General features: G+C 39.5%; 1 protein-coding gene across 15 annotated transcripts in view; it reads right to left on the reverse strand.

Annotated features, from left to right (window-relative positions):
• The window catches only part of FTO (FTO alpha-ketoglutarate dependent dioxygenase), a 334924-nt gene that overhangs the window by 164788 nt on the left and 143193 nt on the right, over positions 1 to 26943 (reverse strand). For 12 of the 15 annotated variants that reach the window (XM_043495119.1, XM_043495126.1, XM_038367908.2 and 9 more), the window contains one exon: positions 4354 to 4478. In XM_043495119.1, coding sequence (XP_043351054.1) covers positions 4354 to 4478 — 125 coding nt within the window. Of the gene's footprint in view, positions 1 to 804; positions 2157 to 4352; positions 4479 to 26943 lie in introns of those variants that run through there. The other 3 variants (XM_038367909.2, XM_043495122.1, XM_043495128.1) reach the window with 3 other exon arrangements.

Genomic DNA, 26943 nt, shown 5'->3' on the forward strand with positions numbered 1-26943 from the left:
TTTCACTGCAGTAAACTAATCAGAATCTGACTCTCAATATTACACCTTTAAACAAAAGCAGAATTTCAGTGAAAAAGGATTGATTTCAACAATTAACTTAATAATTAAAAAAACAAACAAAATTTTACCAGAAATTAGTGATATTAAAGTATGAGAGGACACAATTAATCTTTGTTTTGTATATCAAACCTATTGCTGATTTCTTGGTGACAATTTGGTAACAAATGTGTTCATTCACAAAATGTCGCAAAACGAACTCTAAAAACTAACAGAGGCACAAAAAACAAATCTTTAAGAAAACATAGTATAGAAAAGATCTATGATATCAATAAGATTTAGAAGAGGAATGAAAGGCATGGATTTTTATTCAGACTATCATACACTTCTCCTGTGCATTTCTAGGACATGAAAGGTGTTAACACTCACTTCTACAATTTCAAGCAAATATTTTTCAAACTATTATTACATGGCATAATTTTGCGACTTTACTTCTTATTCCATGTTCATCGTAAATGTGTCTTGAACTCTACGTTCATATTTGAAAACAATAATAACATTATTAAAGTATTAAGAGTGTCCTAAAAATGAATCAGGTGCCGTTCTTGGATTGTACTTTCCCCCACTTTGGTCTCACTTTTCAAATGATAATTTCTTCCATGGTCACCATTAAATCTTAATCTATTCCAGCTCTCAGCATGGGTCAATGATTCTATATGTACTGTGGTTATTTTAAAATGTTTCCCTTTTGTAAAAAAAAAAAAAAAAAAAAAAAAAAAAAAAAAAAAAAAAAAAGAGAGAGAGAGAGAGAGAGAGAGAGAGAGAGAGAATGCAAGCACTGTCTAAAGCCAGATGGGTAACTTCACACTTCATTTATCAAACCCAATACATTAGACTCTGCCCTCTCTTGCCCACTATGCAGTTAAACATCCATATAATTTAGTAATAATTTTCATTATCACATGGTGACCCCAAAAACCCTGCACCAATTTGCATGGTCAGTTCAAAATTCACAGCTGTTCTCTTTAGCCTCTGCTCACTACAGTAGAAGCTAAGGTTCTGCCTGCTTTATTAGCTGAAGACTGACCTTTTGTAAGCTGAGGTCAAGAAGGGGTCAGTTCAAAGGGCTTGAGCAGCTCTTTAACAGCTATAACAACCTGTCCATCAGACACTATCAAGCAGTATAAACAAATATGAGCCTTTAGAAACTCTGGGTCATTTCTGTTAACACTTAGAGCACATTCACATAGTTCTACCTGAGATATTTTGGATCATTACCACTCAATATAGATTAATTTGTGTCCCTGAAAGACCTGCTTGGATAGCAGCATTGTCTAGGGGTTACCAGTATGCAAATGGCAGGTCGTAATACTCAGCCTACTACTGTGTGATCTGAACTGTTGTGCTGTTACACAAACTTATTGTGTAATTTCAGCCAGTCATTATGCAGAAATACTGGCATAGCTAGAAGCAAAATCCACAGGGACATGATTTGTCTGCTTAGGACAGAAATTCATGTTAGTGAAATCCTGATACTTCTGTGAGGAAGACTCACTGGCCTGTAAAAGCACAGTCTGCTTAGAGCTGTGTTACTGTTCCAATCATGTATTTCTTTTTATTATTTTTTTTAAATTAAGGTATCAGTGCCACAAGTGATCCTGCTGAAACAGAATGGCTACATTACTCTAAGAGCACAGTAAAGTTTTTGCCAGCTACTCTCTTAGTTGACCTAAATTTCTTCAAGTTGTACTGTTCATAATGTGTTCTCTAATGTGCAATGTAAGGTAATTAGAGTCATCTGTATTTAACTTCCAGAGGAAAAAAAAATCTATTATCTAATCTAGCTGATCCCCTGATAGCCTGCTGAAAGTAAAATACTGTAGCCTATTGCCTGCCCTTTGACAAGTGCTAATTATTTCCTGTCCAAGCACATTTTTCTCATGTAATTCCAAAGTACACAATAGACTGATCTCTAAAACACGGGCAGCACTGCTAACACTGCGGCGGATGTTTTATAACTTTCACCACTGCATGCTTGATGGCTCCCATAGTCACTGCTTCATTCCAGACATCTAGCTGAAGCTTTGATGAGGTAAAGTGAGGTGTATGGTAACAGTCTGTTTATGTAGATCATATGGATGAGACTCTTAGATAGGTCACTAGGATGGGAAACATCAAATGGGAAAAAAGGATTATGGTTATTTAATACTCAAGGGACACTTTCTTTCTGAGCTTTCAAGACACCATGCTCTTGAAATTTTCTTTCAGGTGTTTAGTTTTAAGGAGGCCTGCACTTTGTCTGCTTCTAAGCTTTTTCACCACCATCCCCCAAAGTACTTTAGCATTTTTGTGTCAGAGACTAGACTTTGTCTGCCACATCAGTGCTGGCTCCAGCTTCTGATTAAATTGTAAGTAGTAAGCAAAGGCCAGAAACAATGTAACCAGAGTCCTTTCAAAACAAATCATTTTTGTCATGATCTCTGATGATTTGGTATATTAGAAAATTATTGTTAAACTAAATGGACCCTAAGAAGACATGTCAGTCATCACAACCGTTTATTCTTTCACTGTCTCTAGAAAGCCCTCTATTTTGTTTAACATAGAAGAGTGGAGTGTTCCAGGTGAAGAAAAGCCCTTAGAGATCTCTCCAGCTAATGACATCCCCCTCCTGCAACTCATTTGGTTTAATTTAATAAGACAAATGATGCAGAATCGGAGACTTCAAAAAACATCCAGGAGATTCTTTGGAAAGCAGGAAACTAAATGGAGAAGTGAGTGACAAAACGAGGAAATTGCAAACTACTCTTAGATAGGTATTTTTCATTCTGAGACCTCTTCGGATTAATATTATAATGCCAACTCCCTACCCACTAGAAGAAACCTTACTAGACAAGGTCGCTAATTTGTTCAAATAATTGTTACTCTATTGTAGTGCTTAATCCCTTGAGTTTTTGAAGTGTTTCAAGAGCCCATACAGTACAGCAATACTCAGAACAGCAAATCCAATCAAACGTCAGGTTTAGCAGCCTCTACTGACTTTTTGAAATAACGGAGGTCAAATCTACAGAACTTTCAGTATCCCTATGAAGCACTATATTAAGGGTACAACAGAGTTCTCTTAACTGGCACACACTACTGGAAACAAATTCACACCAATGAAGCAATTACCCTGAATACCACAAGTGTCACAGTAACACATACATTAGGCCAAAGTTTGGTCATTCATGCAAATACAGGACTCCTATTGATTTTAATGGGAGATGTGCGCACATATCCAAGTGAAGAATTTGGCCCACTTTTGAAGTAGATCTTTTTATTTATTTAATCAGTTGTCTTAAAAACAAGAAAAAACAAGAGATTATTAAAGCATGCATACATCTGCAGCTTTTAGAATAGTAAAGTAAAATGGACTTATTTAGCAGCCATTACCAATGCAGGAGAGTGGAATGAAGAAAGCAAGGTGGCACGCAGTGGAAATTTACTCTAGTAAACACCAAATCACATCTGCTATAAACAAGTTTTCCAACAAGAACAGGCACAGCATTTCAAACAGGCTAAGAATATTATTTATCGATAGTCACTGAAATGCATCCCACTGAATATGTTCCTAGGCATTTATCACAGTTAAAGGAACACTGTCAACTAAAAATTTAGGCAATTAAAAAAATGTGTTAAAAGTAGTTTCAGTTACTGAATGCATCATGGAACTCCTTACCCATTTTTGTCATTCGGCTGAGTCAGTAAAACTGCCTATACACAAAGTGTTGCCAAATACAAAAAACAAGCCATCTGAAGGGGAAAAAATGGAGGATTCTCCCTCAGATTTTTTCAGTTATTGACTGTGATTCTGTAAACAGACTTGCTCATGTGGAGTCCCACAGATGTTATCTGAACTCTGTGTGGTTGTAAGCATCAGCACCGACACATCTAAAGGCAGAGTTTGTACCACAGCACTGTTCTGTTCAGGCTCTTATTCTGAGCCTATCACAACCATGAGACATTAGCAGGTATTATTTGTAATAGTAGGGAAAACCTTTTCAGACAAAGTGTGATTAAATTGACAGCATCCTTTAAATGGGCATGCTGTTTATCAGGGTATCAATTGAATAGATTGCTGTATCAAGATAGTAATACAACAACACACTGTTAAATTAACTATGAAATCATATATAGTAACATTTGACTATTTAATTCATACAGAAATGTAACTGGAAAAGCAAACAGTAAAACTCTTTTTTAAAAAGACTTGCCCAGCTGTTCCCCGCCCCCATGTGTGTCTTTATGAGAATAGCTGGGCATGTGTTTTTTTATTATTTTAAGGTCTCACTATGTTTTCCTTTTCCTTAGGGCTCTCACCTTGCGGTCCATTCTTTGCGTAGCTCTTGTCGCTCAATAAGAAGGGGCAAAAAGCAGCTAATGATTTCATTCCTTTGTTCCATGGTTCCATTCCCTTTTCCAACTTCACAGAGCACCAGGCTTGTCTTAAAGGGAAAAAAATATAAAAAATTATAAGCCAAAAAAGCATAAAATTAATAAAAAGCCCATAAGCAAATAAGGACAGTAAATCAATGTTTTTTTTTATTACAGTTGCTCTTGTGACAAATCAATACAGTAAATGATGGTCAAAAATGGCCACCATATATTTGGTATTTAATAAATGTACATGGCACATAAGGTAAACCTTAAAGCTTCATTGCCTTAAGTAACACAACAAGATATTGTGCATTCTAGCTCTCATTTTCTCAAGACATGATTCCTTTTCTTTTGTGCTTTCTTTTATAAATAATTATTAGAAGTTATTTTCCTAATACAAATTTTTTCTTTAATGTTTGCAGAATAACACTGAATTGTTTTTTTCCCCCGACTCCTGGTTCAATCTCTCTGTACTATACCTTTGTACAGAGAATTTCTATTGTTAGTGCTACTCTTACTTTTTCCCCTTTTTCTCTTTTCTGTCGAATATTCATGTTTCAAGGAAGTAAACAATCAAACAATTTTTTTCAGTTTCTGAAATGAATTACATACAGTCAGAAAGTATAAATGCTATGAAATTCAGTCATCCTTGGACCAAGATACACATTCACCCCAGAGATCATATTACACTTCAGTTTGTGGCAGTCTTATTCTATAGCTATGAATACACTGCAGTGTTTTCTTCTTCATTGCCACGTTTATTCAGCATAACCTTAACCAAGACCTGGTCTACTCTGCCATACAACAAATTCAAATTCCACTCTGCAGTTCCACAGCAGAAAACCGTCAAATCCATGGTAAACTTAAATGACTGATTTTTCAAAATACATTACTCAGTCCCAGCACAGGGACTCTTGGGAGTCATGTGATTACATCAGATTGTAATCTTTCATTTAAAAAATAAATTCTAGCTCTCATGGTAATAGAGATAAGTTTGAAAACATAACTCGAGTGTAACCAAAGCAGTGATATCTGGCTGAGAGAACTTGACACAATAGCTCTAAGGAGGTAAACTGACTCATTCAGCTCAAAATCACCTTTGCTTCTCCCTTTCTTCAGTTGTAATGGAAGGACCTCTGGCACTGGTGAGGCTCTGATCAGTGGTATGTGCTCACATTATTAGAAGGGACTTCTACCCTTTCATGGATGGTAACACACTTCACTTGACTTTCAAGACAAATATACCTTTTAACCCTTACACTTTTACACTTATCTGTGCATGCATGTTTAATGCTGTTTTATAGGAGGGGTTGTCAATCTTTTTTGTTCTGAGGCCCACCCCAACATGCTCTAAACACTCCATAACCCACTGTGCCACAACAACTGATTTTCTTCATATAAAAGCCATGGATGGCGTTAGGGGGTAGCAAGTAGGGCAATTTCCTGGGGCCCCATTCCACAGGATCCCCACAAAGCTACATTGCTCAGGCTTTGGCTTCAGCCCTGGGTGGCGGGGCTCAGAGCCCCAGTCTTCGGCCCCATCTGGTGGGGCTTTGGCTTTCTGCCCTGGGCCCCAGTGAGTCTAACACTGGCCCTGCTTGACGGACCCCCGAAACCTGCTCGTGGCCCACCAAGGGGCCCCAGATCCCTTGTTGAGAACCACTATTTTCTAGAATAGTTTTTCTGTATATTTTAGTGCAATCAAATTACAGCCATGTCATTTATATGGCAACACATGTCGGATCTCACAAGAAACTCAGTGATAGTCTAGGTCACTGGTTCAATACTGGGAAGGTTCTGCAGGAAATGATAATGCAAGTGATCCATTAGTAGCACTCTTCTTTCTGAGTCAGTACCAAACCCATGCTATTGCACAGGGTTTAGGGCTCTGCAGTGGTGGAGATGCAGTCTTTTGGATGAGACAGACTCAAAATCCTCTAAACACTCAGGTCAAATGATGCTTTTAGTAAAAGTAGGGGTGTTAACCCTCATGTCCTGGCCAAATTCCAACTTGGGTAATTACATTCTGCTACCTAAACTACTCTACAATTACATTTTCATTTCACTCTAGGATGCAGCTTTATTGTGGCAATTTAGGAGTAATATAATTTTTACTGAGAGGGTAAATATAACATGTCATTCGGAAATATGAAAGTACTACATGCCAAGTTTCATACTAATACCCCAAGTAACTCCACTGACTTCAAGAGGATTGGACTGAGGTTTAAGTCTACTCAGAGATTGGCACTATGAGTGTGTTTTAGTGGTGTTTTTGTCAATGAAGAAAATGTAGTGATCAACATCATCTGCACTTCTGCAGCAGATTTCATTTCAGAGTCTCAAAATGCTTCACATACATTTAAACCTTACAATGCTTGATGAGATACAAATGCTACTAGCTCTGGGGTGAAACAGAACTATTAAGCAACATGCACCAACACTATACAGCAGTTCAGCTTACTTCTTATCTAAGACCACTGAAGTCAATCAAGTCACCTGGGGCCTGAGTGTAGGATATAGTACATAGTGTTTATATGTTTCTGAATGATATGTTCTGTTTGCTCTATAGTAAAAATTTCCAAATTGTAACAACAAAGCAGTAGCCTAGGGTGAAAGGAAAATGTAAAATACCCTCCTTTTTTGCAAGAATGTCATACTTGCAAGATATTTCCTACATATACCTTATTTTAGGATTTATTTTTAAGAGAGATTAGAAAGGATCCAATGCACCCTGACTGATAAAGGTCAAGGGTTCAAGAAACTCGGTCAAAGATGTTATCAGCTGGGAAAGCCATTTCCTCACATCAACACTGATAAAAATCCATCAAAAACCCAGCCGATACCACCCCTGTTTTAAAGGGCAGGGACAGCCTTCTATTGAACATTCCTATAGTTGCACATCCCATCAAAGAAAGGCTGACCTTGTGTCTTCATTCATTTAATCATCTTTAATGACAGATAATTGTCTACTGAGGCCCCTTTTCTCCGATGCTGAGTGAAGCCTTTACATTTCTAAACTGAACTCAACACTGGCTCAGGTTTTTTTTCAAAACACTTGGGACTATAGGGCAGGAGAATAAACAAACAGTGCAAGCAGTCCAATGGCCTGCTTTATCTCATCCTTCTGTTAGCAGAGGGTTTTGAGGGTGCTAATGTTTACGAATTGTTGAAACTTTCTTTCCTCTGTTTCCTGAACTGGCAAAAACATATCCTGGACAACCTCAGCAAAGAGATAACACAAACTGCATCTCACTTGCTTGGGAAGTCACTGGCTCTCTTACTAGGTGGGATGTTTTTTATATAGCATTATTAGTGCTTTGGATTGGTCTCCCCTATTTTTACACTAGGGACCACTTATACGAATAGATAGGGCTTTCTTAGATAATTGCCAAAATGATCCAGCTTTTAAAAAGAAATGGGCGAGATGCTCAGCTGGTGCAAATCAACATACCTCCATCAACTACACTAGAACTATGCCAGTTCATGCCAGCTGACAATCTTGCCATCTGTGTTAAATTAGTGATTGAGTTTAGCAATTACGTCCTTTGCCTATCTCCTGGTAAGAAGGCGGAGTTGGAGGAAAGCTCTGCTGACCTAAAAGGTAGTAGCTACCAAAGCTATTCCCTCAGACATGCATACTAGAGTGAGATTTTGATAGTAAAATCATCCTCCTCCTCCAGTCCCTACTAATAAAATCAAACAACAATATGATATTGGATAAAACTGTGTTATGACCATGCCCTGATCTTTACCTTTGATAAGCATTCATAATTATACATTTCTACCAGTCTTAACACAGATAAACTTCAGCTTCTTACATGGTTATAACAACATATTTAATACCATCCAAATAGGGTTGCCAACTGTCTAATTACACAAACACTCTTGCCCCGCCCCTTCTCTGAGGCCCCGCCCCACTCGCTCCATCACTCTCTCCCCTCCCACTCTCACTCACTTGCACTGGGCTGGAGCAGGGGGTTGGAGTGCAGGAGGGGGTGCGGGCTCCGGACTGTGGCCAAGGGGTTCGGAGTGTGGGAGAGGGCTTTGGGTTGAACCTGGGGAAGGGGGTTGGGTGCAGGCGCTGGGAGGGAGTTTGGGTGAGGGAGGGGGCTCAGGGTGGGGCAGGAGGGGGTGAGAGGTACGGGCTCCAGCCAGGCAGCACTTATCTTGAGCAGCTCCTGGTCGGCAGCACAGTGGGGCTAAGGCAGGCTCCCTGCCACTCCCGGAAGCGGCCGGCATTTCCCTGCAGCCCCTAGGTGTGGGGGGAAGTGGGTCTCTGTGCGCTACCCCTGCCTGCAGACACTACCCCCACAACTCCCATTGGCCTCAGTTCCCACCAATGGGAGTGGCGAAGATAGCACTCAGAGCCCCCTGCCCCCCACCCTCCCCAGGGGCTGCAGGGATGTGTCGGCCACTTCCGGGAGTGACTTATGAAGCCTGCCTTAGCCCTGCTGCGCCTCGGACTTTTAACAGCCTAAAATCTCCCGGTTTGGCTTCAGTAGCCTCCGGGAGATAGAGCTTGATTCCGGGAGGGTTGGCAACCCTACAAAAGAAGAAAGAATATTACAATATGATTGGGCCACTACCATGTTTAATCATGTTACTTGAACGAGTAGATTTCATACTTGCATTTTTTTCTTCTAAAGCTACATATTTTTCTTCCATGACAGATTTAACAGGGAGGTACACATATGTTTAGAAATACTGCATAGCCAGAGACATGATACCTAATATTCTGGCAAACAAATTATTCTATTAATCTGAACCAAAGTGGCACTTGGGACTGTTTGTTTCTTGGTCCCACTTTATTTGGCCAAGAAATGCGCTTTTCACCTCTTTGAGTAAAGATTTAATTTACTCATTAGCTCTTTAAATAGATTAGCAGGATAAACTTCTGAATCCTTACTAATCTCTTCCACTCCAGGGCAGCACTCAACTATCAATAATCCATAACTAACAGAGGAAGAGAAAAATCAGGTGTTATTACATGTGTAAGCACAGCCAGCTATTTCAGTCCCTACTGCATGTCTTTCTTGTTATTTTAATTAGTTACAATGCTATTACTCGCTGCAAGAAGGATCCTGATGGTCTGTGCAGCTGCAACATCACAGCTTTTATGGAAAATGAACCTGAAATCTATATGACATGCTTATTTAACATGACTTCATTGGTATATAGCAGAGAACTTAGTAGTATTTTGTAAGCAATGACTTTTTTTTTTGGTTATTTAAAGCGTGTATTAATGCACCCCATTCTCAATGATAGGATGGTATTAGCCAGTATGTTTTAGGTTATCACCAACAATTTGGACATTTTAAACACAACTGACAGCCTTTTGTTTATTAGTCCACGATGCTAGATAGCAAAGTTTCACTCAGCAACTTTTGGGCTTTGGATGATGTTGAAAAATGGCTCATGTTTGTCAAAGAAAGTGGAAAAAAAAAAGGTGAGGAGGGAAAAAGTGTTGTTTATAGAAGCCAGCTGCTCAGACTTTGGCGCCAGCAGCTCTTCATCCTGCTATTTTACGCCTGCAACCCCCACTGCCCCCATTGGCACAGGTACAACTAAATGTTGACTTCAATGCTTCAGAGAGCACTCAACTGATTCTGTACATGATTAATTGCCAAAGACATGGCTGACCATATGGAACAGAGAAAGCATCAAGTAATTCATACTTCTGTATATGATCATTTGGTCCCTGTTGTTTTAATGTACAGGAAAGAGCTAGTATAGCACAGACCTGGTGTCTTGCCCTTGACAGCCCATTAAGAAATCTCAAAGCACCTAGTTGAAGTTATGCTGTTGGCTTTTCAATAGCAGCCTAATAAAACAGAAGCAAAGCTTTCCAACTAGTCTTAAATCTTTCACATACAGTACATTAACCACTGCTGCTAAAACAACTGGTTTCTTACGATAGGAAATGGGATTTGATTTCTAGCCTCTGCATACTTACTGAAAGCCTTTTTCTGACCTTTGGAGGGTTTACAAAATCATTGTTCGTTTTTCCTGCCATTTTCCAAGCTTCTTGCCATGGTGATCCTAATAGATTTGTTTAAGGTTCACTACATTTTACTCTTACTAGCTGTTATATGCAACCTGTACAATGAAGGCATACTCAGGGGAGCTGAAAAGAAACAAATTATTATTATCTGTTTTCTTTCTAAGAGTTATAGAAATCACTACAATATCTAAAACATCATCTTCCTTCAAAGAGCCTATAAAACAAAACTAAAAATTCCTGAAAGAAAGCAATATACTAACGTATGATTTCTTTTATCAGACTGGAGACAAATCATCAAATTTCATTTGAGAAGAAAGACCAATTTATTTTAAAACTGTACTATTCTTGGGGATGTCTGACATAGATCTCAATGAAAAGAAAAAGGTGCAGAGTTGGAATATATGTCAGTATTGCTAACAGTATATTAGTTTTATCTACCGTTAACATCTTTTCAGACAGTTAAATTCAGTTAAAGAAAAATGTTTAAATAATGTTTTCCTTTCAAGGCTCTTAAATGACAGTGCTAAAAAGTTTAATCCCCATCTGCACAGATCTTTTGGCAGTTTTGACATGTGTTGGCAGGGATGTCTTTGTTGGCACCTTCCATTAGAAAATATTTACATGGTTTTTTGTCTGTGGATTTGCTAGATGTCCAAATTATCATCATACTCTAAGGAACCATATGCGAGAAATCCTATTGACTGGATATTCATCAGTAGTACTTTCCCAGGTTGCTAAATTCAGCTAACAACCCACTTAGTACTCCAGGAGGATACATTAGTAGCTCAGGCCAATATAAAATTCCATAACTATTCTCCTTTTTCTGTTTCCTAGGGAAAACATTGGCACGTTTCAAGCTCAGAAATTCAAGCAGGGGTAGAATACTAAGAAACAGATGCAAAAAGGGTTTTTTGGGGGGGGGGGGGAATTTGATCATTTATAACATTAAAAATTAAATTAAATGGTGTGACTTTGAGTCAAATACTGCATCTGCACTGAAAAAAGTACAACTAGATAATGGTATGACAAATGTACCATTCTGTGTTTTTTACATGTTAAAGTACTGAAATCGCATGCTTCAGAATGTGAGGTGATTGCCTAAAAGATTAAGGATTCACCCCTTCCCTCACATACAGTACTGCACAACTAGCTAATGCCCCGATACAGCAAAGCACTGAAGGACATGCCTAAATTTAAATATCTGAATAGTGTCACTGATTTCAGTGGGAGTATCCTCATGCTTAAAGTGAGGCATGTGATTAAGGGGCAGGGTGTTCTGCATCCCACTGAAATAATCAGTGCTGACCACAACACCAGTGGAATATTTGACTTGATGGATGAGAGATTTGATCTGACAAAACGTATATAGAGTAAACAACATAGGAAGAGATTTTCAAAAGAATCTAAGGGCATGTCTTCACGTACTACAGCAGCGGACCTGTGGCACTGCAGCACAGATATCTGTACAGCACAGATATCACAGCCACTGTAGCACAGATGTTTGCTACACCAACAGAAGGGGGGTTTCTGTCACTGTAGTAAATCCACCCCTTCGAAAGGCAGTAGTTAGATGGACAGAAGAATTCTTCCATCAACCTACTGGTGCCTGTGCCAGTGCTTAGGTCAGCCTATGTCTCTCAAGGGTGTGAATGTTTCAGACCCCTGAGCAACACATCTAGGTCTACTGAAGTTTTAGATATAGACCAGGCTGAAGGCATATCTGAATTAGAAAGTTGTTCCACTTTAACTATATCACTATAGCTAAAGTGGTACAACTCACCTAGTGTGGACACAGTTATCTCGGGTGCTTTATAGCGATAGAGCGAGTCCCATAAGGAAGGGAAACAACTATAACATATAAATTACCTTACCAGTATAAATGCATCCACATGAGGGATTTTGCCAATATAACTATTTAGGTTAAAAAGAAAATTACACTTCTAACAAAAATAGATGAAGCAGTAACATTTTCAAATGTAGACCAGGCCTAACAATTAGGCACCGAATTACCATTTAAATATAATGGGAGTTTGGCACCTAATTCCTATCAGCCCCTTTGAAAATTTAGCTATAATTTGTTGTTGTTGACTGTAAAACAGTTTTAAAGATTACTAATTAGTAAAGACAAAGGAAGCTTTTGTCATAGCAGAAAGTGGATGATATGGTATTTTCAGATACAGAAGGTAAAAGCTAAAAACATTATTCTCAGAAGTCTTCAAAAACACCTACAAAAAAAGTTAATGACTGATTTATTCTTGGTTACTTTGGCATCTAAAACCTGAATGGATTCTTGGTGATAATGGCTCAGTCTTTTTACCTGGGACATTTCAATCTGGTTAACGGCCGAAACCCATTTAAACAAGGTCTAGGAAAGATCATCACTTTTTAGGTGTCCTTACTAAACTGTTCAGCAAGCCTCTAAAAGTGAAGTATAACGCATCACACCAAGAGAGAGAGTGACTGAACCACTCAAGACGTTGGCTTAGCACCCTTAGATCTATGGGTGAGTGAAAGGTTACCCTTTAGCCAGTTTCTCCCTCAGCACAACCCCCTCTGCCTCCCAAACATCAATAATACAAAGCCTGAAGTTGGCCTACCATGCATAGTGGATTATATGAAGTGTAAAACATTGGGGGTAAAAGCTTTTGAAAGGAAGCGGGAAAAAGAAATCACACTTGCAAGAAGATCCAGATGACAAGCTAGTCTCTAACAAGTGAAACAAGTGAATATGTTTGAAAACATTGTGAATGCAAGAAAAGAGCATGCCTTTTGTTTCCAATCCTACCGTGAGTCTTTAACCCAACTGCTGCCTGCATGGCTGAACATATGTTTTCTGCACAAGAACTGAAGCAGAAAGGGGCTCTTTGTTATAATTCACTCCTTTGTATGTATCTCTCTTTTCCCTTTTTGGTCACATCCAAACAGTAGTTACTCTGAGCACTTAAGTTCTGAAGGACTGCCACAGCAGCGCATGCTTCAGTGATAATTTACTATTGCTGAAAACAGTTGAGCTAGGATGCACAGTGAGAGTCACTTCACTAACATGCACTCTGGATAGCTCACACTTTGTGATACCAAATCATGCCTAGCACAAGCCATATAGCTAACTCTGCAGCTGCTGAGAACCTTAGTCACTATCAAGTGGGCTCTCAGTTTTAAACAAAATGTTTGTGAAAACCAGCACAATGGTTTTATCTGTTGGAAAATCTCATTATGGCTCCTGTAACTACACATTTTTACAATATAGAAATTAATAGGTCTGGAATTGAGATGTTATCTACTGGTGTTATCTACTAATGATTTCAAAAGAAGGTGAAAGAGAAGCATAAGTTTCAAATCAAAGTTAGTAACAGGTAATTAAACTCAATTGTCTAGCAATATGAGGCTACACAATTATATGAATATGTACTGGATCAAATCATTGCCAGTATAACTCCATTGAGGTCAGTGGAATAATGCTAGGGATAAATGTGGCTTAGTCTATCTGATAAAGCAGCTGCTGTAAATTACATCCAAGCTTCAACATTGGTCATTTACCCCATTTTGAATATTTCTAGACATGGGCCCACACCAAACCCAGAGAACTAAACATCCAAACTTCATGGCATTCAGAATCCAAACTGGGATCCAGATCCAGATTTTCCTATTGACCAGTTGCTCTTAACGGGCCAAACCAAAACCCTAGATTCAAACACCCCAAACTTTATGGGTGTTCAAAATCCGAACCCAGAACCATACTTAAATTTGCACAGGGGCCTTATATAATCAGTCAAACCAAATTATCAGCTTCAAACATCCCCAAACTTTGAGAAGGATAGAGATGCAAAGGGATGTCAAATTCTGGATCCAAAACTGGATTTTGCAGCTAGAACCCATATTTAAACATTTTACCAGAAATCAAATTACTGATTTCCTTGAACACAATGCTTGATGTCTGCTTAAAATGGGAAAGCCTAGAGCAGCACTGAACTTTCTCTCACTTGAGTGGAAGCCATCATCTGTTGCAGCCCACCAGTTTCTTGTCTCAACCATGTCCCTATCTAACCTGTTATAGATATAGGTGGGCAAGTGTTTGGATGCATTTAAAACGCTTGTTACTTTTATTGAAACAATTTAAAACACAGAGGGCCATATTAATGCTACGAGCATTGTAGAATGTAGAGACTGGTAAGATGCTATTGTCACTACATGGGCAAAATCATCTTAGGAGGTGTCGTCTCCAGGATGTATGCTGCAGTAGAATAGCATACTGCATATGTAAGATAGCCACACCCAGCTGAATCAAGTCTTGGAATGACATGAAGAGGTAGTGGATCAAGGAGTTCACAAACATCACAAGATTACACACTATGTCCATGAGGAATTCATGGTCATAATATGAATGGAACTCAGGCCTTTCTGTTACAAAAGTACTGGCTCTTACTGCATTAGCTAAAAAGAACATCTGTATTAGCTGCAGTATTACTGCACCCTCAAATATATCTGGCATTTCCATCCATTAGAGGACAGGATACATATACACACTCACCAGCAAGTTACAAAGAGCCAAACACACAGAATTCAGTAAAATATCACAGTGCCTGTTAGAGTACAGGAAATGGAAGCAAAACAGCATCACAAGTTGCTTTTATTCATGTTCAGGGAACATGAAATAATTCAGGCTGCTAAAAGGCAAATTAAAACACACAATGCCCATTGTTAGAGGTTGTCATGATGACAGTAGCTGGGGACTGATAACAGCCTCACTGCACATAAAGAAGTGGGGGCCATTGTCTGGGTTGTTGGAAAAAGTGTGGCCTTTTTTAAGGGCTAGAGAGCCAGAGAGTGACTTGCTGCAGCACCTTCAAACCAGGGTCAGCATGGGGAACTATCCTTCCCCAGGTGACTGGAAGAGAGAGGGACTATTTAGGTCCACGTTGGTGCAGGAAAGGCCCTCTTTTACCTGGACCAGATGGAGCAGCATGCAATTAGTTAAATATCAGGTTTTGTCACAAGCCTCTGTGGGCATTACACTAGTAGCCCAGGGGTTCGGCTATGATGTCGCAACTCATTATGTTAGCATGGGGTGGATATCCCGTGCAGGTAGTCTGTAGGGAAGGGGTATGGCGATTAGATAAAATGCATTAGTAAAGGATTTAAAGGAGGGAATCTTTAAAAAAGCAGAAACAGGGAGTTTGGAGCTCCTATGACTGGTATGGCAGGAAGCCAACCCCTCCCTCCTTTATACCCTCCCTTAACCCTCATTTGAGCCAACAGTGAGTTGGCTAGGAACAGGACTGGTAAAGGGGGAGGGCTGACAGTAGCTCCCCTCCCCCCCAACGCCAGTATACGTAAATGTGCAGGAGGTCGGACTAGATGATCAGAATGGTCCCTTCTGACCTTAGTATCTATGAATCTATGAAATGATTATGGAATTACCCGCATTCTTCACTTACCTGCCAGGTACTCCTGGTCTCATTTAGGAATAAAATTGCAGCCTAATTAAACCACATACAGTGTCTCTGTCCTCCTTTTAGCATAGCCGGACAATAAACTTCTCTTTACATTGCAGAGAGCAGTGTTGTTGAACGCTTGAAAGTTAAAGGACCTGAGCGTTACAAGGGTTTTATACAGCTGTTTCAGTGCAGTTTCATCTTTTACAATTTTTCCATATTATTATTTATATAGTGCTTTATAGTACAAATAAATGGCATGGCCCTGACCTATTAATAGCTTGCAGTCTAATTTTAGACATGATGCACAAGTGAGTTTAACAATGGGAATGATGGGGAAGAGGACAAGCATTATATTAATAAAATAATGCAGTCATCAAGTAAGTTATGTGAGCTTATTTGGTTGGCCTCATAGTCATGCTCTTTGCTATGTATGTAATTTAGGAGGTCAGGCTATGGCACATTTTTTACTTTGGGTGGCTCAGTACATTTTTAGGAATAAGCAGCTGCCTTTCTTGTGTACTGATTTATCCAGCCGGGAAGCATATAATTCTTACAGTCCTGATGCCTTGTATGGACCCTGATTCCTCATTAGAAGTGATAAAGGGATATATGTCCAGCCTGTTACTAAATGTTCCATGCAATCAGTAAAAATATTTCTTGTTTTTGAAAACAAAAGACTGATAGTAAAAACAGCTACAATATACTTCAGACTCTAACAAAGGCAATATTTGACTTTGGTTAATATTTCTGACCAAATGTACTTATCTGTCTGCAGCACAAATAGTTAAGTCTAAGACATTTCCGAAACACTGGTGAAAAATTATTTGCAGTTAAAACTGAAAGTGAACACAAGGCCATATTCTCTACTCCATGTACCAAGTTGAATAGTTGTGTGGCCGGCGTTGGATCCCACTCAACTTCATCATCCTGACTGAGAGGTGGAGGTAGTGTATGAGCAGAACAACCAGGCACATGGTCACCCACTTCTTCCAACAACAGGGCCAGTTTCCAGAGATCCTTGCCATCTGTTGTCACACACAGACTTCCACAATGCCATAAGCATGCCACTCTGCCATGCTACACCACCAGTTACTGGCCCTCTGTCTGCTACATATCTATAAACACTCGGTGGTTTATAAAAGCTTCAGATGGGAGTTACTGCTGGCAATAGATTGTGCTACCCAACTGAGGACCTCCTATAAAGTGGCTATTCCCTTGATTTCTGCCCCTCAGTATAGACAAGCTTCCTTCGAACCACAGCTGAGATCTTATGTTGTAGCCATGCAGGCGTGGCAGGTGGCTACATCACTGGTCAGTTCAATGAGATGCCACTTTTCCCTTCATGGATTCAATTTTTCCACATTCTCAGGGGCTTTATGCACTTTTGCTCTCCTCTGCACTCTACTGAGGAAGGGAGCAATGGGTCTGAATTACTAACTAGTCCATCTCCTTGGGGAAACTTGTTCTCAGATATTTTTCACCCTTGAAAAGAAGCTCACGCTCTAACTGACATGACAATTAAAACATATCTGGGAGTAAAGCAGTAGCAGGATAAAGCTAAATTAGGTAAGAAAAATATATCCTTAGGGTTACCTACAGGTAAGTGAAAAAATGTTTCAGGTCTGAAAATGCATTTCAGTTCAGCCTTCTGTGTGATCTTGTTGTATTCTCTTTCCATAAATATTCAAAGGCTCCCAGATGAATTATTGAAAAAAAGTTAATTTTAAGACTGAATAGTAAAGAATTTCAAATTTGTACTTTAATTTTTCAAACTCAGCATTTGCACCAGTTTGTTTAGCTACATAAATCATCCAATCAGGTAACTGAAACATCATCATGTCACCTGTGAAATTAACCAATGCAGCAAAAATACGGGTGTTCACAATGAACCGGTGGTGAATTATCTGTAGAACAAGAGTTAATTGCTGAAGATTTTGACAAGTCATCTGGAATAACAAAGAAGAGATTTGCATGATCTCTCATAAACAAAACAAAAAAGTAAATAAAATTTGTTCAAATGACTACTTGCTGTTATTCACTCTGCTTTAGTGTCACCATTCATCAGTGTGCAGTTGTTTATGAGCAACAAATAAAATATAAGGCCTAATGCTAGTTGCAGATACTCTGCACTCAGCATAGGATCTGAGGGAGACAGGAACAAATGTGGGTGAGCACAACTTTTATGTTTTCCTGATACTGGAAGCTGCTGAAGGCAGGTTTAATCCTTGGCACAGGTTAAAGCAGCTTCAGGGCTGCATTAATGGATGCTGACTAGGGATCCTCTATAACAGAGAGAGCTATAGCCTGCTAGGGTTATTCCATAATGGAGGAGTCCTCAGCAACCCCGTGAGGAAAGCTTCATGGTTCTTTTGCACTGCTAAAGCAATGCAAAGGAGCTTTATCCAGGCTAGGATCTGTCCCTCAATGTTCTTTCAACAGAGACATACCGTCTAAAACTCAATTACAGTATTATATCCCATCCACTCCACACTCAATTTTAACGAAGTATTTACCCACAACAGTCAAAATCTGAGTTCAGGGTATTAAAAAATCTGAGTCTACACAGAGGATATACACTACTATAACAATAACCCATGCTATAAAGATGCTATGTATAAATCTAAAAAACCCATAGCCATTTTGCCATTAACTTGGTCATCTGCATATTTTAAGACTTTTTAAAATTTTGCATATAGTATTTTAATGGCAGATTTTTAATTTATGAACATTCCGATTATTTCAGGGACAAATCTAAAATCACATGGAAAGAAGCAAATTAAAACATTTTCAAAAGGAAAGGTATTATTTTTTTAGAACATACAATTGCTTTTTCACATTTACCAGTGATTCTGCTGTTAGGAGGAAGGCACATTTCTAAACACTTATGTTGTTGGTATTAATTTTTGCAGTTTAAAATGACACGTTTAATTTTTCTGTTATATTTTAAAGGAATGTTTTTTAACTCCACTAATATTGGAATATGTTTCTAAGTGCTTAAAATCTTCTATCAAGGTCAACAGATGCCACCTTATTTACATTTTTATGGCTATTCAATCCAACAACTTTTCTTGTGCCCAGATGTCATTAGATTTACTTGGTTAAACTATTATATAATACTAGTGAAAGAGAAACAACAATTTACATATCAGTTCTAAGAAGCTAAAAAGCCAAAACACTTCATGTAAATTTATCTGCATCTGTATCCTAATAATATAGCAATTACACTCAGAAATAAATGTTTCAAAATCCATTTTGGAAAATAGACTATTGTCATGTATGCAGCTTTTAAAACACAAGAACTGAATGTTATGAATTGAACTTCATGTTGGACAGCTTTCACCTCAGAGAACTCTACCTGTTTTCCTTTCAACAGCAGGTTGGTAAACAAAAAACCGTTTTCTATCCTGATTAATACAATTCGAAACCCATTGCTCTTGGCATGAATTCCTACTAAACTAAAACTTGCAGTATTCAGAATTGTGTTCTGCTTTGATAAGCATGTATTATTGGCTCATCTTCTAGAGATAATGATCTCCCTTTGCCTTGTTCAGTGTTTATAAATTCAGTATACACAGAAAGTGTGTACTTGTGGCACCCTAGAGACTAACAAATTTATCTGAGCATAAGCTATTTCCACATGTTTATTTCCCACCCCCGCCCCCACTGTTCCTCACACGTTCTTGTCAACTGCTGGAAATGGCCCACCTTGATTATCACTACAAAAGGTGGTGGTGTGGGGGGGGGGGTTCTCTCTCTCCTCCTAGTAATAGCTCAACTTACCTGATCACTCTTCTTACAGTGTGTATGGTAAAACCCATTGTTTCATGTTTTCTGTGTATATAAAATCTCCCGACTGTATTTTCCACTGCATGCATCCGATGAAGTGAGCTGTAGCTCATGAAAGCTTATGCTCAAATAAATTTGATAGTCTCTAAGGTGCCACAAGTCCTCCTTTTCTTTTTGTGGATACAGACTAACACGGCTGCTACTCTGAAACCTGTCAGTACACACAGAGAAACTCTAGCATACAGTCTTTTTGTATAAAATATAGTGGGTCTGATACTTACCTGGGAGATGTAATGATATACACCAGCCCAGGATCTGAGTGAGTGTGTCTGATTGAAACAGACCTGAAATAAGTTAAACTCAAGGTCCTAGATTTTCTAAAACAGGAGCCCAGGCTCCGATGTCCATATTTAAGCTCCTAAATTAGTGGTCTGATTTTTAAAAGCATTGAACACTTATTTAGGAGCCTAACTTTAGACTGCTATTTTTAAAATCTTGGTCTGAGTCTATATGCCTAAATGTACATAGGATAAAATTAGAGATGGACATGAGTCATAGTTTGGATCCAGAACTGGATATGAAATTTCCCAGAGTTTTGGGGTATTTGTATCCTAGGTTCATGCCCAATCCTGGATAAACTAAAGCAAAAGAAGCCAACAGTAATGATTTATTTCTCAAACTGAGTCTACCACTGGCTTTTGTATCATTAGTTTCAATAACAAGGTGACTTTTTCATGTTTAAGGAATATATTTACTGTTGGTTGAAAGGTACTTTTTCTCCTACATCACACATGAAAGCACCATAAATACATTCTTGCATTCTCCCAAATACATTTAAAAAATATATATATTTTGTTCATCTTTAACAAAAATCATAGTACAGTAGTGATACATAAAATACCAAATGCTGATGTACTGTATTTCTATTTCTTAGCTGTAGTTTTCAAGTAAAAACTTTTACAATGAATTGTAATTATATGTCACTACAGTAACAGGTGTTATCTTGTAAATTGGCATGTAAAAGTTTTTGGAGGAAAAGCCAACTCTAAGAACATACTAAACAGTGAAAGGGAGAAAGAATTTGTTTAAAAAGTGAATCTGTAAGGTCAGTAAAAAGTATCACAGGTCAAAAGAGCAAAACGGCACAAAAATTTTCTATGCATTGACAAATGAATAAACTGGCTTGCAGTTGGATGCACAAGGCTAATGCTAAACAACTGTGGTATGGAGACAAAAATATGCTGTCTTTGTGATGCTTTTACAATAAGCCTTGTGAACACCCTTGCCTCGCATCCGCCGTGTATACTACTTCAGTACACATTAATGAAAAACAAAGGGGGCCCATTTACATTGTAACTATGCAATGGGGTTAAGCATGTGACCTCAAAGTATGGTGCTTTTGTGTTCAGTGGAAAGGGTCTTGACAATATAAACAAGAGTTACCGCTGTTACAGAAAGGGAAGACAATTAACAACAATCTAGGATGCTTGTTGTACAGCTGTTCAAGTTTCAGCTCCATATGACCTCTGAAAACGGTGCGTGTTGTACTTCAGCAACTTAATACATTTCAGTGTTGTTTATTGAAACACTCCTTTATAAAACTAAGTGTTTATGAAAAAAATTAGGTTTTACTCCAGAAAAGTCATGCAATTAAAACTGAAACCTGCAATTAAAACTGAATATTATTTGCAGAATATGCTAATATACACAGCATAATAGGATATTATGGTCTACGCATCTTTTTGTCAGCCTATGTAATATTTATAAGTACAGATAAGGCTAAGGAAAATGAAACCTTTAAATATATTCTTAAAAAAGATGGAAGAAACAGTGTTTCATAAACAGTGTATTTCAAAGGCAGAAAAAGAAACAAACAATGGCCCAAATCCTGCAATTAAATCAGCATGGGCAGACCTTTGTACTATGCAGAGTCCCATTGACTTCCCGGAAACTCTGTGTTGGCATAAGGGTACCATTGAGTGGATCCAATTGCGGGATTGGGGCCATACTTCTTTGCAAGATGAATTTCAGTAGGCAACAATACCAAATATAATTAAGAAAAACCTTTTCTCTCAGGAAGCTCCAGTTATGGTTAGTTATTTTCTTTATATGCTCCTAAAAATATTCTAATAATTGGGGGGTGTAAACATTAGTAGATAATATAAAATTACTGTATTTATGCAATACTTTTTTCTTTTTTACCAGTTGATAGAATTATTTCTTATAGCAGAAGCCTGAAAAAATAAGGTAAGAGAAACAAAACTTCTAAGAAAAGAACAGAGATGTTGGCTAAGTTTCTCAAAACCACAATTTTCCTGCCTTTTTGATCTTCCTACAGTCCGCATAAGCCACTGAAACTCCTCCACAAATGAAAGGCATTCATGGGAAGCCATCAGAAAGCATTGGTCTTCCTCTGGGACACAGGACAATAAAAGAAAAGTTTGTGTCCGGCACGTGGGCCTACCACTGGGCTTAAATGAACAAACCGTTGCAATATCCTTTGGCTTTGTGAAAGTGATACATCCTACTTTCTTTGCAAGAAAGGAAGTCGTATATAAACAGAACAAAGGGAAGAGGCAACACAAACCGAACCTCTCATAATAAATATTACAGTGAAAGTTTTGCTCATCAAACTAAGATTAAAAACATATTTTAATCTCCCGAGTCACCCAGCTTTGATGTATGCCAAAACAGAAATCTTATATATTTTGTAAGATTTACAGCATTTCTACTGGGAATAGTTTCATATTTCATTTTTCTCCTATCTGAGATTAAGAATATATTAGACTTAGTCTATCCCCTGATGTGTGTGTAAGATTAAGAATTTCTTCAGAGAAGAGGAATTTGGGTATCTTTTTTACTTAAATATAGCATTTCCCCCCCAGTAAATAAGTTAGTTTTCCCGTGAGTAAAGCTCTGAGAAACCATCTGGATCATGGTGTAATTATGACCACTGAAACAATGAAATACTTTGTAAAATGTCAGTTTTCCTAGACCATAGGAATGGAGAGTTCAAATATCTGCACAGACAGAACCACTAAATAGCATGTATTTCTGGTGCTAAAATTAGGAGAAAAATATATAGTTTGGGTAAGAAGAGTGATAAATTATCATATATGAATCACCACTACATGCCCATAACACAGTCTGAAATATCAAAAGAAGCAGTAATATTTTCCAAAAAACTACAACAAAGCAAGCATAAAAATTGTGTTTCAAAGGCTGCCCAAATGACATACGTGATTCCCATTCTGTGTAACTTCCTTGCTCTTACGCCCACTCTTCCAATGGCTTGAACTCTCTTTTCTTGTTTTACCTTTTACAGTGATAATTTCTAAGTCAAACCGGGCCTGATACTCAGAGTGACCAGGTGTCCGGTTTTCACCTGGCGGCTCCGGTCAGTACTGCCGACTGGGCCGTTAAAAGTCTGGTTGGTGTTGCTGAGGTGCTAAGGGAGGCTAGTCCCTACCTGTCCTGGCTGGCACTGTGATGAGCCCTGGAAGCAGCCAGCAGCAGGTCTAGCTCCTAGGTGGGGAGGCCACGGGGCTATGTGAGCTGCCCCTGCCCCGAGCACTGGCTCTGCTGGGGGAGGCCTGCCTGCAGGCGAGAGTGGTGTGTGGAGCCTCCTGCCCCCCCCTCCCCCCCCGGGACCTGGACCTGCTAGTTGTTTCCACGGTGCGTGTAGTGCGGTGCCAGGACAGGCAGGCAGCCTGCCTTAGCCCCCCCGCTGCACCGCTGACCGGGAGCTGCCTGAGGTAAGCCCGCGCCCCAACCCTGAGTCCCTCGCCCGAGCCTCCCACAAGCCCAGAGCCCCCTCCTGCACCCCAAACCCCTCATCCCTGGTCCCAGGCCAGAGTCGTCACCCCCCCTTGTACCCTAACCCCCTGCCCAGGGTGGAGGTGCCCTCTCCTCCACCCCCACCCTGAACCCCTCATCCCCAGCCCCACCCCAGAGCCCTCACCCCCACCAGCACCCAACCACCTGCCTCAACCCGAAGCCCCCTCCCCCACTCTGAATCCTTCGCCCCACCCCCCAGCCTGGAGCCCCCTCCTGTACCCCAAATTCCTCATCCCTGGCCCCACCTCAGAGCCAGCACCCCCAGTTAGAGCCCTCACCCCAACCCCCTGCCTCAACCCGCAGCCCCCTCCTGCATTCTGAATCCCTTGGCCCCACCCTCCAGCCTGGAGCCCCCTCCTGCACCTTGTAACCCTCATCCCCAGCCCCACCCCAAAGCCCACATCCCCAGTAGAACTCTCACCCCCTCCCACACCCCAACCCCCTGCCCTAGCCCAGTGAAAGTGAGTGAAGGTGGGGGAGAGCGAGCCACCGAGGGAGGGGGAATGTAGTGAGCAGGGGGTGGGGCCTTGGGGAAGGGGCAGGGCCTCAGGGGAGGGGGGGTAGGTGTTCAGTTTTGTGTGACTAGAAAGTTGGCAACTCTACTGATACTGCTTTCACTAGTGCTATCTGCTGTGATTCCATAGAATTACTGTTGATTTACAACAGGATAAGTGAGAGCAGAATCAGGTACTGTATATTTAATCGTGTTTCTCATAAGATGAGAGATGAAGCAGCTGAAAGCTAGAAGAGAAGTGGCAGCAAAATAGGCAGGGATTTAGACCTAGGTAATTATGCTCTCTCCCATTTGACAGGTACTGTACAGCACTACATTGCCTGGTGAACATCAAGTCATCACAAGTAATATTAATACCTTGGTGCATCACTGTAAGTGGAGACTTTGTTTTTAAGCAACTACTCTGGAAAAAGTTTAAATCTGAAAAATAAACAAATGCACACCACCTCAAGACACCAGAATTCTGGTTAAAAATGATCCAGTTAGCACAGCACAAAACAAATTCTATTCACTATTACTAAACTATGTTTAACAAATTATTAGCAAGGACATTTTACTTTAATGTCAGGAATGTTTTCAAAGTTAATAAGAACCCTACTCTATAGTTAAGTATAACCCTCAAATCCAAGCATGAGGCTCACTAGGTGGATCTCCATGGGGCCTGGGGGACAGGAATCTTCCTGCCATGGAGTGCAACTGAAGCTGCTTTCATGCTGCTGCACCCTATTCTAGCTGATTTTTTATCTCCTACCCCACCACCAGCCCTCCATAAGAGAATGACCAGTGGATCAAAAGTCATGTTTCCAACTGCTAAGCTCTTCAACCATGTGAGACTTCACCACCCCCCTAAAATCCCATCAGGGATCAGAGCCACTGAACTCCAAAAGAGGTGTGTGGAAAGAGAAGCACAGATCTAAGCAATGGCAGAGTGTACAGAGTAAGGAAGAAGAGCTTGATGTGGAAGGAGAGAACAGAGGAGAGATTCAAGAGGTTGAGGTGATGCACTGTTAGAGCAGAAGACAATCTTAATAGTGAGAGAGGAAGCTCTTAAAAGCTGCCTTTTGAATAGACTTGAGGGAAGAGATGTGAGATGCTATTAAAGGGGAGAAGGAGATTTCAGATCAGAGGGCCAGACCCTGTGTTTTAACTGACGGAACTGACAAGAAAACAATGGCCACACACACTGGGCCACACACACATAGAAACAAGAAGAGCGAATGGCAGTGAACCAATGGTTTCAGAAATATTACAGTAGGAATAACAAGATTACAAGCAGGAAGTAGAAGTGGCAAGTAGAAGATGACACCACAATAGTGAGATTCAATGACCATGACAGGGGGATGGTGATGTTGTCAATAAAGGACCGGGAAAAAGGAGAGAAGCACAGATAAATCTTGAGTCACTTGCCTAAGGCACATACCAAGCAAATGGAAGTGCAAAAGAAATAATATTCAGGAGTCCTGTCTCCCAGACTCCAGTTCAAATCTTCAGAAAATACTTCCCCTAGTGTTGTCATGTAGTACTCATGTCTGTGAGGATAAGGTATTTCAGTTTCCATGATACTTTACAAATCTCATTATTCATTTCATCACCTTACACCAGCTCCTTGATGACACCCAGTAATTGTTTCCTTTTCTTTCCTTTCTTTTCCCATAAAAACAATACACTCAGGAACTAATAAATTATATTTGTCTCTTTCAAGTAATTACGGCTCAGTTTTAACCATTTAATTTGCAAGAGAGATCTATATGGCCTGTGGGTTATGATACAGTGATTTTTTTGTATTTAATTCCAATAATATTTTTACAACTTCATAACCGAGATGCAGAATAAATGATTTATCTGCCTTCAAAACACAGAAGATTCAACAATTTGAGCACTGAACAGTTCAATCAGAGTTTTCAACGTAAAATGCAGAAATATGAACTAGTGATTAGTAGGGTTTGAGAGAGGCATTAATAAAAACAACTCCTATTGGTAAAGAATATTTTAATATATAAAGAATATTAATATTTTAATATATAAGGAATATTTTGATAAATGGAGAAATGTAAGAAAATCAGGATGGAAAATCAAAAGTAGAAAGATTTAGCACAGACAAAAGCAGTGCAGGCTTCCCCATAACAGTATGCCCATTTTGTGTTTCAACTATGAGCAGGAACGATCACCTAAAAAGGGAAACTGAACTACCCAGTCAGCATCAGGAAGACTCCTGGCAGTGAAACGGGAACAGTCCTAAAGCAGGGCAGATTTGGTCACCATTCTGGTAGTTCTAGGGGAAACATCTGATGGAGAAATCGTGCTATCAGAGGGCTAGAGGGACCCGGAGAGTCATAAATCAGGGCTAAAGCACAAGGCTTGTATGTCAATTCCTTGTGATTTGCAGATCTCAAGGATCCACCATGTTTGGTAGGGAATACCTCCCTGCTTCTTCCACAGTCCTTTAATGGAAACTGCCTCAAACTCTATAATGTGAAGTTCTCTGAGCTTCCAATCCCCTACGTGAAAGTAACCCTTGAAACCAAACAGACAGACACACAGGGATGTGTGTCTATGAAGTTTTATATCTGGATAAGACACCATGTTTGAAGAAATTTTAAAGCCGAATGTAGTAAAGCTAAATGGTCTTGAAGCTCTTGAAAACTGGGCTACAGTTAAAAAGTGTAGGGTTAATAATGAGAAAATGGAAAACAAGGAACAAAGAAAAAACTATTTTCCTCCCCCAAAAATTGTTTATAGGCACTCAGAGCATTACCCATTTCAGATCCAATGCAAGTCACGTCTGCAGGAAGACTATTCACATAGAAAGGTGAAATTCCCCCCCATTCTCAGAACAGTGTTGATTGTGTATTATATATAGGAACAAAATCTGAAAATTGCTCATTAAAAGATATGCTTGAATATAAAGAATCTTGGATTGGAATTTTCCTGGACTCCACTATAAGATTCATGAAAACAAA

Source organism: Dermochelys coriacea, chromosome 12 (assembly GCF_009764565.3).
Source record: "Dermochelys coriacea isolate rDerCor1 chromosome 12, rDerCor1.pri.v4, whole genome shotgun sequence".
Lineage (NCBI taxonomy): Eukaryota > Metazoa > Chordata > Testudines > Dermochelyidae > Dermochelys > Dermochelys coriacea.